Source organism: Dendrobates tinctorius, unplaced genomic scaffold (assembly GCF_039654945.1).
Source record: "Dendrobates tinctorius isolate UK_male_01 unplaced genomic scaffold, ASM3965494v1 ptg000539l, whole genome shotgun sequence".
Lineage (NCBI taxonomy): Eukaryota > Metazoa > Chordata > Amphibia > Anura > Dendrobatidae > Dendrobates > Dendrobates tinctorius.
Window position 1 is genome coordinate 32,281 of NW_027362198.1, and position 14,763 is coordinate 47,043.

Sequence of the window (14,763 nt, forward strand, 5' to 3'; positions counted from 1 at the left end):
GTGGGGAATCGGGAACTGTTAGCCATGAAATGGGCATTTGAGGAGTGGAGACATTGGTTGGAGGGAGCTAAACATCAAGTCGTGGTCCTTACTGACCACAAGAATTTGATTTACCTGGAGTCGGCGAAACGCTTGAACCCTAGACAGGCTAGGTGGGCCTTGTTTTTCACACGTTTTGATTTTGTGGTCTCTTTTCTTCCGGGCACTAAGAATGTCAAGGCAGACGCCCTCACTGGGAGTTTCTTTGCCGATTCTCCTGTTGTGACCAAGCCTGCTACCATCTTAGGTGAGGGGGTAGTTCTTTCTGCCATCTCGCCCGATTTGAGACGTGCTCTGGAAGAGTTTCAGGAGGACAAACCTGAGCGTTGTCCCATTGGAAAATTATTTGTTCCTGACCAGTGGAGGAAGAGAGAGATGTCTGAAGTTCATTGCTCTGCATTGGCTGGTCATCCAGGTATTTTTGGTACTAGAGATTTGGTGAGTCGGTCTTTTTGGTGGCCCGCCTTGTCTCGTGATGTCAGGAATTTTGTGCAGTCCTGTGGGACTTGCTCTCGGTCTAAACCTTGTTCTCGCTCTAGTGGGTTGTTGATGCCTTTGCCGGTGCCCAGGAGGCCATGGACCCATATTTCAATGGATTTTATCTCTGATATGCCCGTCTCTCAGAGAATGACTGTTATTTGGGTGATTTGTGATAGATTCTCTAAGATGGTCCATCTTGTACCACTCCCTAAGTTGCCGTCTTCCTCTGAATTGGTGCCCCTGTTTTTACAGCAGGTGGTTCGCTTGCACGGGATTCATGAGAACATTGTATCTGACAGAGGAGTTCAGTTTGTGTCTAGATTTTGGAGGACTTTCTGTTCCAGGCTGGGAATTCAGTTGTCCTTCTCCTCTGCGTTTCACCCTCAGAACAATGGGCAGACGGAGAGAACAAACCAGACTTTGGAGTCGTATTTGAGATGTTTTATTTCTGCTGATCAGGATGATTGGGTTTCATTTTTGCCCTTGGACGAATTTGCTTTAAATAATAGAGCTAGTTCTGCCACTTTGATGTCACCTATTTTTTGTAACTGTGGGTTTCATCCTCGATTCTCTTCAGGGCAGGTGGAGCCTTCTGCCTGCCCAGCTGTTGACACTGTGGTGGAGAGAATGCACCAGATCTGAGACCAAGTGGTGGATAAGTTCTCTCTCTCTCAGGAAAAGGCCCAGCGGTTTTCCAACCGGCATAGGACCATTGGTCCCCAGTTTAAGGTGGGTGATATGGTTTGGTTGTCATCAAAGAATATCGCTATGAAGGTGGCATCTCCAAAGTTTAAACCTAGATTTATTGGACTTTACAAGATTTTGGAGATTCTTAATCCAGTCTCTTTTCGATTGGCTCTTCCTGTTACATTTAAGATCCATAACGTGTTTCATAAGTCTCTGTTAAAGAGGTTTGTTGAGCCAGTAGTTCCTGTGGTGGCAACTCCTGACCCTGTATTGGTTGAAGGTAATGTGGAATATGAGGTTGAGAAGATACTGGATTCTCGCCTGGCTAGACGGAGACTCCAGTATTTGGTTAAATGGAAGGGTTATGGCCAGGAGGATAATTCTTGGGTCCCTGCATCCGATATTCATGCCGAAAGATTGGTTCATGCCTTTCATTGGGCCCATCCTGATCGCCCTGGTGGCGTGGATGAGGGTTCGGTGACCCCTCCTCAAGGGGGAGGTACTGTTGTGAGTTCATTTTCCCCTTCACCGTCGATGTCTGATGAACTCCCTCTTCTGGTGAAGGAAGGTAGTGAGGCTGATTACCAAACACCTGATCTGGTAGATGATGACTGGGTAACAGGAACTGCTGACTGGATATAAGGTAGCCGACGCCCTTCTGAGTCGCTGGTGATTTCTCTGCTGGATTCTTGGAGACCAGTCTGATTCCTGCTTCCCAAAGATAAGTTTTTGCTCTGCTATTGAACTTATTAGTTTGGTTTTGTTTACCTTGTTTTTTGGAGTTCAGCCATCCCCGGTCGGGGGTGTGCTGAGTTCCATTTTTGTCTCTGATCAGTTTGTCTCTTTGCTCTGTCTTCAGAATTTACCTGAGTGCTGATATAGTCTTTTTGAAGTCCTAGCGACTTCAGGGCCTGTTTTTCCTATCAGACGGTTGGGACATTTTTTGGTAGGGTTTTTTGCGGATTGCAGACAGCAGCTTTTCTGTCCTGTCCTTTTTAGTTAGTTGGGCCCCATCATTTGCTCAGCCTATCTTTCTATCTGTGTTAGTGTTTTCATCTTGCTTCACCGTCATTATATGTTGGGGGCTGCCTATTGCTTTGGGGTCTGCTCTGGGGCAGTTTAGATTTCCCTTTCTGTCTTTAGGCTATGTAGTTCTCCGGCTGTGATCGAGGGGTCTAGGGCATCGTAGGAACCCCCCACGGCTACTGTTAGTTGTTGTGGATAGGATCAGGGGTCTGCAATCCGATAGCTGCCAACCTCTCCAGTTTTCTGGACTTAGCTTGTATTTTTGTGTTTTCCTCCTTCGGTGACTCATTCATAACACACCACCTACTGCACCTACTACACCACCACCTACAGCACCACCTACTACACCAACAACTACAGCACCACCCACAGGACCTACTACAGCACCACCTACTACACCACCTACAGGACCTACTACAGCACCACCTACTGCACCGCCCACTACACCACCTGTAGGACCTACTACAACGCCTACTACACCACCTACAGGACCTACTACACCACCAACTACAGCACCACCTACTACACCACCTACTGCACCGTCCACTACACCACCTACAGGACCTACTACAGCACCACCTACAGGACCTACTACAGCACCACCTACTGCACTGCCCACTACACCACCAACTACAGCACCACCTACAGGACCTACTACAGCACCACCTACTGCACCACCAACTACAGCACCACCTAGTACAACGCCTACTACACCACCTACAGGACCTACTACAGCATCACCTACTGCACTGCCCACTACACCACCTACTACACCACAAACTACAGCACCACCTACTGCAACGCCTACTACACCACCTACAGGACCTACTACAGCACCACCTACTGCACCGCCCACTACACCACCTACAGGACCTACTACAACGCCTACTACACCACCTACAGGACCTACTACACCACCAACTACAGCACCACCTACTATACCACCTACTGCACCGTCCACTACATCACCTACAGGACCTACTACAGCACCACCTACTGCACCGCCCACTACACCACCTACAGGACCTACTACAGCACCACCTACTGCACCGCCCACTACACCACCTACAGGACCTACTACAGCACCAACAACAGCACCACCTACTGCACCGCCCACTACACCACCTACAGGACCTACTACAGCACCAACAACAGCACCACCTACTACAACGCCTGCTACACCAGCTACTGGACCTACTACAGCACCATCTGCTGCACCACCAACTACAGCACCACCCACTACACCACCTACAGGACCTACTACAGCACCACCTGCTGCACCTACTACACTACTACAACGCCTACAAGAGCACCACCTGCTGCACCAACTACTACAACGCCTACTACACCACCAAATACAGTACCTACTACAGCACCGCCCAGTTACAGTGCCACCTACTAACAGCACCTACTCTGCTACTGCACACGGCTATGTTTTCATCTGACTGGTGGGGTCTGGCCCATTAACCCCTTCCAGTCTGACCGGTGTGGGGGGGGCTGTGCGAATAAATAATAATAAATGTTATTTCTATAGCGCCGACATATTCCGCAGCACTTTACATTTCAGAGGGGACTTGTACAGACAATAGACATTACAGCATAACAATAATCACATAGATCATAACAGATACCAAGAGGAGTGAGGGCCCTGCTCGCAAGCTTACAGTCTATGAGGAAAGAGGTAGACACGAAAGGTGGGTGGTAACAGTTGCCCTGATTGTATGGACCAGCCATAATGTTAAGTGTGTAACAGTACAGACACAGAGGGCTGATGGATGCATAAAGCATGTGGGAACATGATGCTGGGAACCTGGTTATGGTAAAACTTTTGGCTGTGCCACACAGGGATAGATTAGGTTAATGTGTTGAGGCGATAGGCCAGTCTGAATAAATGCGTTTTCAGGACACGCTTAAAATTGTGGGGATTGGGGACTAATCGTATTTACCTGGGAAGTGCATTCCAAAGAATTGGCGCAGCACGTGTTAACCCCTTCCCGTCTGACCGGTGTGTGTGTGGGGGGGTCTACGCCATTAAGGCCGCTTTCATACTTCAGGCTTTCGGTATCCGGCATGGTGCGGCGAAAAACCGGACTACCGGATCCGGCCGCAAACACCGGATCCTTCTTTCTGCTGGATATATTCCTGGCAGAGAAGGTTTCCGGGCGCAGTGCGAAAAACCGGTCCGGCGTTGGGAGAAAACGTTGCATGCAGACGCCGGACCGGCTATTTTCTCTAGATCCGGGAAAAAACGGATGCGCCGCATTGCCATCCAGCGCAATGCGGCAGCAATGAAACAGCACAGGGAGAAAACCGGATCTGATCGTAACAGGCGCTGGATCCGGCAGTCCGGTTTTTTGCCGCACCATGACGGATACCGAAAGCCTGAAGTGTGAAAGCGGCCTAACCCCTTCCCGCCTGACCGGTGGCGTCTGCGCCATTAACCCCTTCCCGCCTGACCGGTGGCGTCTGCGCCATTAACCCCTTCCCGCCTGACCGGTGGCGTCTGCGCCATTAACCCCTTCCCGCCTGGCCGGTGGCGTCTGCGCCATTAACCCCTTCCCGCCTGGCCGGTGGCGTCTGCGCCATTAACCCCTTCCCGCCTGACCGGTGGCGTCTGCGCCATTAACCCCTTCCCGCCTGGCCGGTGGCGTCTGCGCCATTAACCCCTTCCCGCCTGGCCGGTGGCGTCTGCGCCATTAACCCCTTCCCGGCTGACCGGTGGCGTCTGCGCCATTAACCCCTCCTTCCCGCCTCTCCTCCATGCTGCCGGCGCTGAGGTGAACACATGGCGGCGCAGTCTCCGGCTCCTCTCATGTAGTGTCCTCAGCACACACCGCTGCCGCCCGGTTCCCACTTTCCGCTGCCATCATTCCCTCAATAAATCCTCTCCCGTTGCAGTAGCTCCCGATATATCGCTCAGTGGTGACGTCACCGCTCGCCTGATATCAGCCGGATGCAGAGATCACACATGTCGGTGATCACTTCCGGTTTCCGCCAGGAACCATCATGGCGTCTGTGCACGCAGGACGTACGTCATTACGTCAGACGCACGCTGTGGACGTTGGGGGCGTGTCCTCAAGTTTGTTTTGAAGCTCGTTGTCAAGAAAACGCAAATGGGAGCGCAGCTCATTACCAGGTGCCGAGCGGAGAGGAGACCGGGGACCGGCGACACCGGGGGGAGGGAGAGGAGACCGGGGGGAGAAAGACCGAGAACCGGCGACACTGGGGGGAGGGAGAGGAGACCGGGGACCGGCGACACCGGGGGGAGGGAGAGGAGACCGGGGGGAGAAAGACCGAGAACCGGCGACACTGGGGGGAGGGAGAGGAGACCGGGGGGAGAAAGACCGAGAACCGGCGGCACTGGGGGGAGGGAGAGGAGACCGGGGGGAGAAAGACCGAGAACCGGCGACACTGGGGGGAGGGAGAGGAGACCGGGGGGAGAAAGACCGAGAACCGGCGGCACTGGGGGGAGGGAGAGGAGACCGGCGACACCGGGGGAAGGGAGAGGAGACCGGGGACCGGCGACACCGGGGGGAGGGAGAGGAGACCGGGGGGAGAAAGACCGAGAACCGGCGACACTGGGGGGAGGGAGAGGAGACCGGGGGGAGAAAGACCGAGAACCGGCGGCACTGGGGGGAGGGAGAGGAGACCGGCGACACCGGGGGAAGGGAGAGGAGACCGGGGACCGGCGACACCGGGGGGAGGGAGAGGAGACCGGGGGGAGAAAGACCGGGGACAGGCGGCACCGGGGGGAGGGAGAGGAGACCGGGGGGAGAAAGACCGAGAACCGGCGGCACTGGGGGGAGGGAGAGGAGACCGGCGACACCGGGGGAAGGGAGAGGAGACCGGGGACCGGCGACACCGGGGGGAGGGAGAGGAGACCGGGGGGAGGGAGAGGAGACCGGGGGGAGGGAGAGGAGACCGGGGGGAGAAAGACCGAGAACCGGCGGCACTGGGGGGAGGGAGAGGAGACCGGCGACACCGGGGGAAGGGAGAGGAGACCGGGGACCGGCGACACCGGGGGGAGAAAGACCGAGAACCGGCGACACTGGGGGGAGGGAGAGGAGACCGGGGGGAGAAAGACCGAGGACCGGCGACACTGGGGGGAGGGAGAGGAGACCGGGGACAGGCGGCACCGGGGGGAGGGAGAGGAGACCGGGGACCGGCGACACCGGGGGGAGAAAGACCGAGAACCGGCGACACTGGGGGGAGGGAGAGGAGACCGGGGGGAGAAAGACCGAGGACCGGCGACACTGGGGGGAGGGAGAGGAGACCGGGGACAGGCGGCACCGGGGGGAGGGAGAGGAGACCGGGGACAGGCGGCACCGGGGGGGAGGGAGAGGAGACCGGGGACAGGCGGCACCGGGGGGGAGGGAGAGGAGACCGGGGACAGGCGGCACCGGGGGGGAGGGAGAGGAGACCGGGGACAGGCGGCACCGGGGGGGAGGGAGAGGAGACCGGGGACAGGCGGCACCGGGGGGGAGGGAGAGGAGACCGGGGACAGGCGGCACCGGGGGGGAGGGAGAGGAGACCGGGGACAGGCGGCACCGGGGGGGAGGGAGAGGAGACCGGGGACCGGCGACACCGGGGGGAGGGAGAGGAGACCGGGGACCGGCGACACCGGGGGAAGAAAGACCGAGAACCGGCGACACTGGGGGGAGGGAGAGGAGACCGGGGGGAGAAAGACCGAGGACCGGCGACACTGGGGGGAGGGAGAGGAGACCGGGGACAGGCGGCACCGGGGGGAGGGAGAGGAGACCGGGGACAGGCGGCACCGGGGGGGAGGGAGAGGAGACCGGGGACCGGCGACACCGGGGGGAGGGAGAGGAGACCGGGGACCGGCGACACCGGGGGGAGGGAGAGGAGACCGGGGACCGGCGACACCGGGGGGAGAAAGACCGAGGACCGGCGACACTGGGGGGAGGGAGAGGAGACCGGGGGGAGAAAGACGAGGACCGGCGGCACCGGGGGGAGGGAGAGGAGACCGGGGGGAGGGAGAGGAGACCGGGGACAGGCGGCACCGGGGGGAGGGAGAGGAGACCGGGGACAGGCGGCACCGGGGGGAGGGAGAGGAGACCGGGGACAGGCGGCACCGGGGGGAGGGAGAGGAGACCGGGGACCGGCGACACCGGGGGGAGAAAGACCGAGAACCGGCGACACTGGGGGGAGGGAGAGGAGACCGGGGGGAGAAAGACCGAGGACCGGCGACACTGGGGGGAGGGAGAGGAGACCGGGGACAGGCGGCACCGGGGGGAGGGAGAGGAGACCGGGGACAGGCGGCACCGGGGGGAGGGAGAGGAGACCGGGGACCGGCGGCACCGGGGGGAGGGAGAGGAGACCGGGGACCGGCGACACCGGGGGGAGAAAGACCGAGAACCGGCGACACTGGGGGGAGGGAGAGGAGACCGGGGGGAGAAAGACCGAGAACCGGCGACACTGGGGGGAGGGAGAGGAGACCGGGGGGAGAAAGACCGAGGACCGGCGACACTGGGGGGAGGGAGAGGAGACCGGGGACAGGCGGCACCGGGGGGAGGGAGAGGAGACCGGGGACCGGCGACACCGGGGGGAGGGAGAGGAGACCGGGGGGAGAAAGACCGAGAACCGGCGGCACCGGGGGAAGGGAGAGGAGACCGGCGGCACCGGGGGAAGGGAGAGGAGACCGGCGGCACCGGGGGAAGGGAGAGGAGACCGGCGGCAGCGGGGGAAGGGAGAGGAGATCGGCGGCATCGGGGGGAGAAAGACCGAGGACCGGCGGCACCGGGGGAAGGGAGAGGAGACCGGCGGCACCGAGGGGAGGGAGAGGAGACCGGCGGCACCGGGGGGAGGGAGAGGAGACCGGCGGCACCGGGGGGAGGGAGAGGAGACCGGCGGCACCGGGGGAAGGGAGAGGAGACCGGCGGCACCGGGGGAAGGGAGAGGAGACCGGCGGCACCGGGGGGAGGGAGAGGAGACCGGCGGCAGCGGGGGAAGGGAGAGGAGATCGGGGGGAGAAAGACCGAGGACCGGCGGCACCGGGGGAAGGGAGAGGAGACCGGCGGCACCGGGGGGAGGGAGAGGAGACCGGCGGCAGCGGGGGATGGGAGAGGAGACCGGCGGCAGCGGGGGAAGGGAGAGGAGACCGGCGGCAGCGGGGGAAGGGAGAGGAGACCGGCGGCAGCGGGGGAAGGGAGAGGAGACCGGGGGGAGAAAGACCGAGAACCGGCGACACTGGGGGGAGGGAGAGGAGACCGGGGGGAGAAAGACTGAGGACCGGCGACACTGGGGGGAGGGAGAGGAGACCGGGGACAGGCGGCACCGGGGGGAGGGAGAGGAGACCGGGGACAGGCGGCACCGGGGGGAGGGAGAGGAGACCGGGGGGAGAAAGACCGAGAACCGGCGGCACCGGGGGAAGGGAGAGGAGACCGGCGGCACCGGGGGAAGGGAGAGGAGACCGGCGGCACCGGGGGAAGGGAGAGGAGACCGGCGGCAGCGGGGGAAGGGAGAGGAGATCGGCGGCATCGGGGGGAGAAAGACCGAGGACCGGCGGCACCGGGGGAAGGGAGAGGAGACCGGCGGCACCGGGGGAAGGGAGAGGAGACCGGCGGCACCGGGGGGAGGGAGAGGAGACCGGCGGCACCGGGGGAAGGGAGAGGAGACCGGCGGCACCGGGGGGAGGGAGAGGAGACCGGCGGCACCGGGGGAAAGGAGAGGAGACCGGCGGCACCGGGGGAAGGGAGAGGAGACCGGCGGCAGCGGGGGAAGGGAGAGGAGATCGGGGGGAGAAAGACCGAGGACCGGCGGCACCGGGGGAAGGGAGAGGAGACCGGCGGCAGCGGGGGGGAGGGAGAGGAGACCGGCGGCAGCGGGGGGGAGGGAGAGGAGACCGGCGGCAGCGGGGGGGAGGGAGAGGAGACCGGCGGCAGCGGGGGGGAGGGAGAGGAGACCGGCGGCACCGGGGGGGAGGGAGAGGAGACCGGCGGCACCGGGGGGGAGGGAGAGGAGACCGGCGGCACCGGGGGGAGGGAGAGGAGACCGGCGGCACCGGGGGGAGGGAGAGGAGACCGGCGGCACCGGGGGGAGGGAGAGGAGACCGGGGGAAGGGAGAGGAGATCGGCGGCATCGGGGGGAGAAAGACCGAGGACCGGCGGCACCGGGGGAAGGGAGAGGAGATCGGCGGCAGCGGGGGAAGGGAGAGGAGATCGGCGGCAGCGGGGGAAGGGAGAGGAGATCGGCGGCATCGGGGGGGAGAAAGACCGAGGACCGGCGGCACCGGGGGGGAGGGAGAGGAGACCGGCGGCACCGGGGGGAGGGAGAGGAGACCGGCGGCACCGGGGGAGGGAGAGGAGACCGGGGACAGGCGGCACCGGGGGGAGGGAGAGGAGACCGGCGGCACCGGGGGGAGGGAGAGGGGACAGGCGGCACCGGGGGAAGGGAGAGGAGACAGGGGATCGGCGACACCGGGGGGGAGGGAGAGGGGACAGGCAGCATCGGGGGAAGGAAGAGGAGACCGTGGACCGTCCAAACCCGGGGGGGGGGGTTTGGGGGGTAGAGACCGGGGACCGACGGCATAGGGGGGGGGGGGGGAGAGTGGCCGGGGATCGGCGGCATGGGGGGGGAGGGACCGGGGATCGGCAGGACCGGGGGGAGGGAGAGTGGCCGGGGATCGGCGGCATGCATGGGGGGGGAGAGGGATCGGCAGGACCGGGGGGAGGGAGAGTGGCTGGGGATCAGGGGGAGGGAGAAAAGACCGGGGACCGGCGACCTCGGGGGGGGGGGGGGGGGGAGTGAGACCGGGGACCGGCGGCACCGGGGGGAGGGAGAGTGATCGGGGACCAGAGGGAACGGGGGGAGGGAGAGTGGCCAGCGATCGGCGGCTTGGGGGAGAGGGACCGGGAATCGGCAGGACCGGGAGGGGGGATAGTGAGAGTGGCCGGGGACCGGAGAGATCGGGGGAGGGAGAGTGGCCGAGGACCGGCGGCACAGGGGGGGGGTTTTGAGGGACCGAGGATTGGCGGGGGGGGAGTGGCCGGGGACTGGGAGGGGAGAGAGAGCGGGGACTGGTGGAATCCGGGGAGGCAGAGGGACCGGGGAACGGTAGGACTGGGGGGGGGGGGGGGAGGGAGGGAGAGTGACGGAACGGGGAGGAGAGAGAGAGATCAGGGGGAGGGAGAGTGGCTGGGGACCGGCAGGAACGGGGTGGGGAAGAGAGAGAACGGGGAGAGAGACTGGGGACAGGCGACTCTGCAACGTTGGGGGGAATCGGTGCCAGGGTTTCCCTCTGTGATATTTAAGGGTTTGGGGGGCTCGGTACTGAGGTATCCCTCTGTGATATTGAGGGGCTTGGGGGGTTCGGTACTGGGGTATCCCCCTGCGATATTGAGGCGTTCGAGGGGCTCGGTACTGGGGTATCCCTCTGTGATATTGAGGGGTTCCGGGGGCTCGGTATTGGGGTATCCCTCTGTGATATTGAGGGGTTCCGGGGGCTCGGTATTGGGGTATCCCTCTGTGATATTGAGGGGTTCCGGGGGCTCGGTACTGGGGTATCCCTCTGCGATATTGAGACGCTCGGGGGGGCTCAGTACTGGGGTATCCCTCTGCGATATTGAGGGGTTCGGGGGGCTCGGTTCTGGGGTGACCCTTGTAATGTTGTTGCCTCTAGATTCGTGGCTCCGTCTGGCTTCCGCCCTTTGGGGTTCGTGTGGTGCTGAACACTTGGGGGGTCCTTCCCTCTGAATCCTGAGCCGTCTTCTGTTCCTTCTCACACAACCATGGCTACTTCAGGAGTGACAAAGACATCCTGGAAGCTGCGTGAGTGCGGTGGGGTGGACACAGTGGGCAGTCGGGTGGGCCCATGGTGCCAGCACTGCAGCCTGTGACCTCTTCTCTCCTGTCTTACAGAAGAAATTGTGGCTCATGCCAGTACCGTGACCACGCTCGCCCTGGGGAAGAGCTCGGGCCGCCTCCTGGCCACTGGCGGAGATGACTGCCGCATCAACTTGTGGTCTGTTAACAAACCAAACTGTATAATGGTGAGGATCCGTCGCCTCGCCCTGCGCCGATGGGCCCCCGTCAGGAAAAAAGTAGAATTATTAATATATTTATTTTTATGGTCGTGTGCTAGATATACTCACCCAACCTTTGATTCCACTTTCAGTTCTGGTTTGGAACTTGAATCTTTGTGGCGCCCTCCCTTACCATCAGGTCAGTCAGGGTACTTCACCTAGGTTAAGTAGTCGCCGGAAAGGCTGCCTGGTCTCGTCCTGGGTATCGGGCACTCTGCTGTGAAGGCGGTGTGTGTATCACCAGTCTCAGGCTGGGAATACGCACATAAACATCCGATCCATCACTGCCAGGGTTGCCCAATACCACCAGGAAGCTTTGCTGCCACCAGTTCCTCATTTGATACTAAAGCCTATATCGGGTCAGGAACCAACCCAAACGGTAGTGTGTTTTGGCGCGAAGTATGTGTCGGTTCAATCATAGAGCAAAAATAAGGAGACTAGTAAATTTATAAGTTTACCCTAGAAAATCTAGGCAGTGTTTACAAAAATATAAAGATGTTACAAAAGGAGACAAAATACAGTATATACAGACAGTTATAAAATAAAAGGGATTAAAATATGAAACTTGCTACATCTCAGTCACTGATATGACATGTCGATGAAGGGAGGAGAACCATCCCAGGGAAAATGGTCCATCAGCACAGCCTCTTGGCTGGTTCTCCTGGCATGTGACACCTTCCTCATGGAGCGTCTGATCTTTATGCTTTTCTCCAGCTGACCTCACTAGGTGGGCTGAGCCGGAGGATGTACGCCCCTTTTTGAACAGTTATTAAAACTTCTACTTGCCATGTCTCTGGCTGTGGGGCTCACAGAGTGACGACAGGGGTGTTATATTTTCTCTTAAGAAATTATCTTTCATTTGAGACCAAACATGACTCGTCTGCGTCTCACTGGGGGGCAGAAACCATTTTCTCGGTTTCTGATGACCCTAGAAGTTGCTGCCGTGCGTAGCTTTAATTGTACCGATTCTGAAAATGTTTCCTGTCTCTGATTATTGTGTTTTCTTAAATTCGGCCTGGAATAGACAAAGGATCATGTGGCTGGAAAATAAAAACGGCATTTAACTGGGTAATAGTGACGAACTGCTGGAGGGAGGGGGAGAGTGGATAGAATGACACAGTGTAGAGGGGGGAAAGTCTCGCAGCTCGGGGGCTGCACAAACCAAATGGGGGTGAGGCAGCAGGCGCGCTGTAGGATACCTAGGATTTTAGGAATTAACTCGTATCTTCCTGACAGCCCTCTTAACTGTCGGCCGCGCTCCCTTCTAGCTAATTTGGTGGTGTCTCCTTACAGAGCCTGACGGGTCACACGTCCCCGGTGGAGAGCGTCCGATTGAACATCTCCGAGAACCTGGTTGTGGCCGGATCTCAGTCTGGTTCTCTGCGGGTGTGGAATATGGAAGAAGCTAAAAGTAAGTGACCCCTTCCTGGGGGCAGTGGTACAATATGGAGGGATGCATGGGTGTAATATGTGAGGCGCGGTATAATATTGAGGTGAGGCAGGGGTATAATATGGACGGGGGCAGGGGTGCAATATAGAGATGGGAAGGGGCTCAATACGGGTGGTGACAGGAGAGTAGTATGGAGAGGGGAGGGGTATAATATCGAGTGGTGAGGCAGGGGTGTAATGTGGAGGGGAGCCCCTTGCTGCCGCCCTTACGTCTGACCCTTCCTTCTCTCCCTCAGTACAGAGGACGCTGATGGGGCACAAGGCCGGAGTCTGCAGCCTGGAATTCCACCCGTACGGAGACTTTGTGGCCTCAGGGTCTCTGGATACAAATATTAAGGTATAGGGAGATTAACCCTGTATGATACCTCATTCCTATAGATGACCCTTCACACACTCAGTCGAGGGGGCATCACCGTGAAGTCCGGCCCATAATCCATCAAGTCCTGCAGAAATTGACTCCCATCAGATACTAGTCATAAATCCGCTCCTATGAATTCCACGTTAATGACCGTCTGCAGTGATGGAGGGCAGAGGACCTGAAATATTTGGACCTCCACTGTGTGACAGCTCTTAGAGTACAGAGCTCTATAGTGTGACCGCTCTTACAGTACAGAGCTCTATAGTGTGACCGCTCTTACAGTACAGAGCTCTATAGTGTGACCGCTCTTACAGAACAGAGCTCTATAGTGTGACCGCTCTTACAGTACAGAGCTCTATAGTGTGACCGCTCTTACAGAACAGAGCTCTATAGTGTGACCGCTCTTACAGTACACAGCTCTATAGTGTGACCGCTCTTACAGTACACGGCTCTATAGTGTGACCGCTCTTACAGTACACAGCTCTATAGTGTGACCGCTCTTACAGTACAGAGCTCTATAGTGTGACCGCTCTTACAGTACAGAGCTCTATAGTGTGACCGCTCTTACAGTACAGAGCTCTATAGTGTGACCGCTCTTACAGTACAGAGCTCTATAGTGTGACCGCTCTTACAGTACAGAGCTCTATAGTGTGACCGCTCTTACAGTACACGGCTCTATAGTGTGACCGCTCTTACAGTACACGGCTCTATAGTGTGACCGCTCTTACAGTACACGGCTCTATAGTGTGACCGCTCTTACAGTACACGGCTCTATAGTGTGACCGCTCTTACAGTACAGAGCTCTATAGTGTGACCGCTCTTACAGTACAGAGCTCTATAGTGTGACCGCTCTTACAGTACACGGCTCTATAGTGTGACCGCTCTTACAGTACACGGCTCTATAGTGTGACCGCTCTTACAGTACACGGCTCTATAGTGTGACCGCTCTTACAGTACACAGCTCTATAGTGTGACCGCTCTTACAGTACAGAGCTCTATAGTGTGACCGCTCTTACAGTACAGAGCTCTATAGTGTGACCGCTCTTACAGCACACAGCTCTATAGTGTGACCGCTCTTACAGTACAGAGCTCTATAGTGTGACCGCTCTTACAGTACAGAGCTCTATAGTGTGACCGCTCTTACAGTACACAGCTCTATAGTGTGACCGCTCTTACAGTACACAGCTCTATAGTGTGACCGCTCTTACAGTACACGGCTCTATAGTGTGACCGCTCTTACAGTACACGGCTCTATAGTGTGACCGCTCTTACAGTACACGGCTCTATAGTGTGACCGCTCTTACAGTACACGGCTCTATAGTGTGACCGCTCTTACAGTACACGGCTCTATAGTGTGACCGCTCTTACAGTACAGAGCTCTATAGTGTGACCGCTCTTACAGCACACAGCTCTATAGTGTGACCGCTCTTACAGTACACAGCTCTATAGTGTGACCGCTCTTACAGTACAGAGCTCTATAGTGTGACCGCTCTTACAGTACAGAGCTCTATAGTGTGACCGCTCTTACAGCACACAGCTCTATAGTGTGACCGCTCTTACAGTACAGAGCTCTATAGTGTGACCGCTCTTACAGTACAGAGCTCTATAGTGTGACCGCTCTTACAGCACACAGCTCTATAGTGTGACCGCTCTTACAGTACACAGCTCTATAGTGTGACCGCT

The 14,763-nt window shown here is 58.8% G+C and overlaps 2 protein-coding genes across 3 annotated transcripts in view; one reads left to right on the forward strand and one right to left on the reverse strand.

Annotated features, from left to right (window-relative positions):
* Window positions 1–4,304, reverse strand: part of LOC141078356 (uncharacterized) — a 30,845-nt gene extending 26,541 nt beyond the window's left edge. The window contains exon 1 of the mRNA XM_073565100.1: window positions 4,236–4,304. Coding sequence (XP_073421201.1) covers window positions 4,236–4,304 — 69 coding nt within the window. The remainder of the gene's footprint in view (window positions 1–4,235) is intronic.
* A 918-nt stretch (window positions 4,305–5,222) lies between these two features.
* Window positions 5,223–14,763, forward strand: part of KATNB1 (katanin regulatory subunit B1) — a 32,997-nt gene continuing 23,456 nt past the window's right edge. For both annotated transcript variants that reach the window (XM_073565097.1, XM_073565098.1), the window contains exons 1-5: window positions 5,223–5,368; window positions 10,871–11,019; window positions 11,110–11,240; window positions 12,567–12,684; window positions 12,959–13,059. In XM_073565097.1, coding sequence (XP_073421198.1) covers window positions 10,980–11,019; window positions 11,110–11,240; window positions 12,567–12,684; window positions 12,959–13,059 — 390 coding nt within the window. In that variant the 5' untranslated portion in view covers window positions 5,223–5,368; window positions 10,871–10,979. The remainder of the gene's footprint in view (window positions 5,369–10,870; window positions 11,020–11,109; window positions 11,241–12,566; window positions 12,685–12,958; window positions 13,060–14,763) is intronic.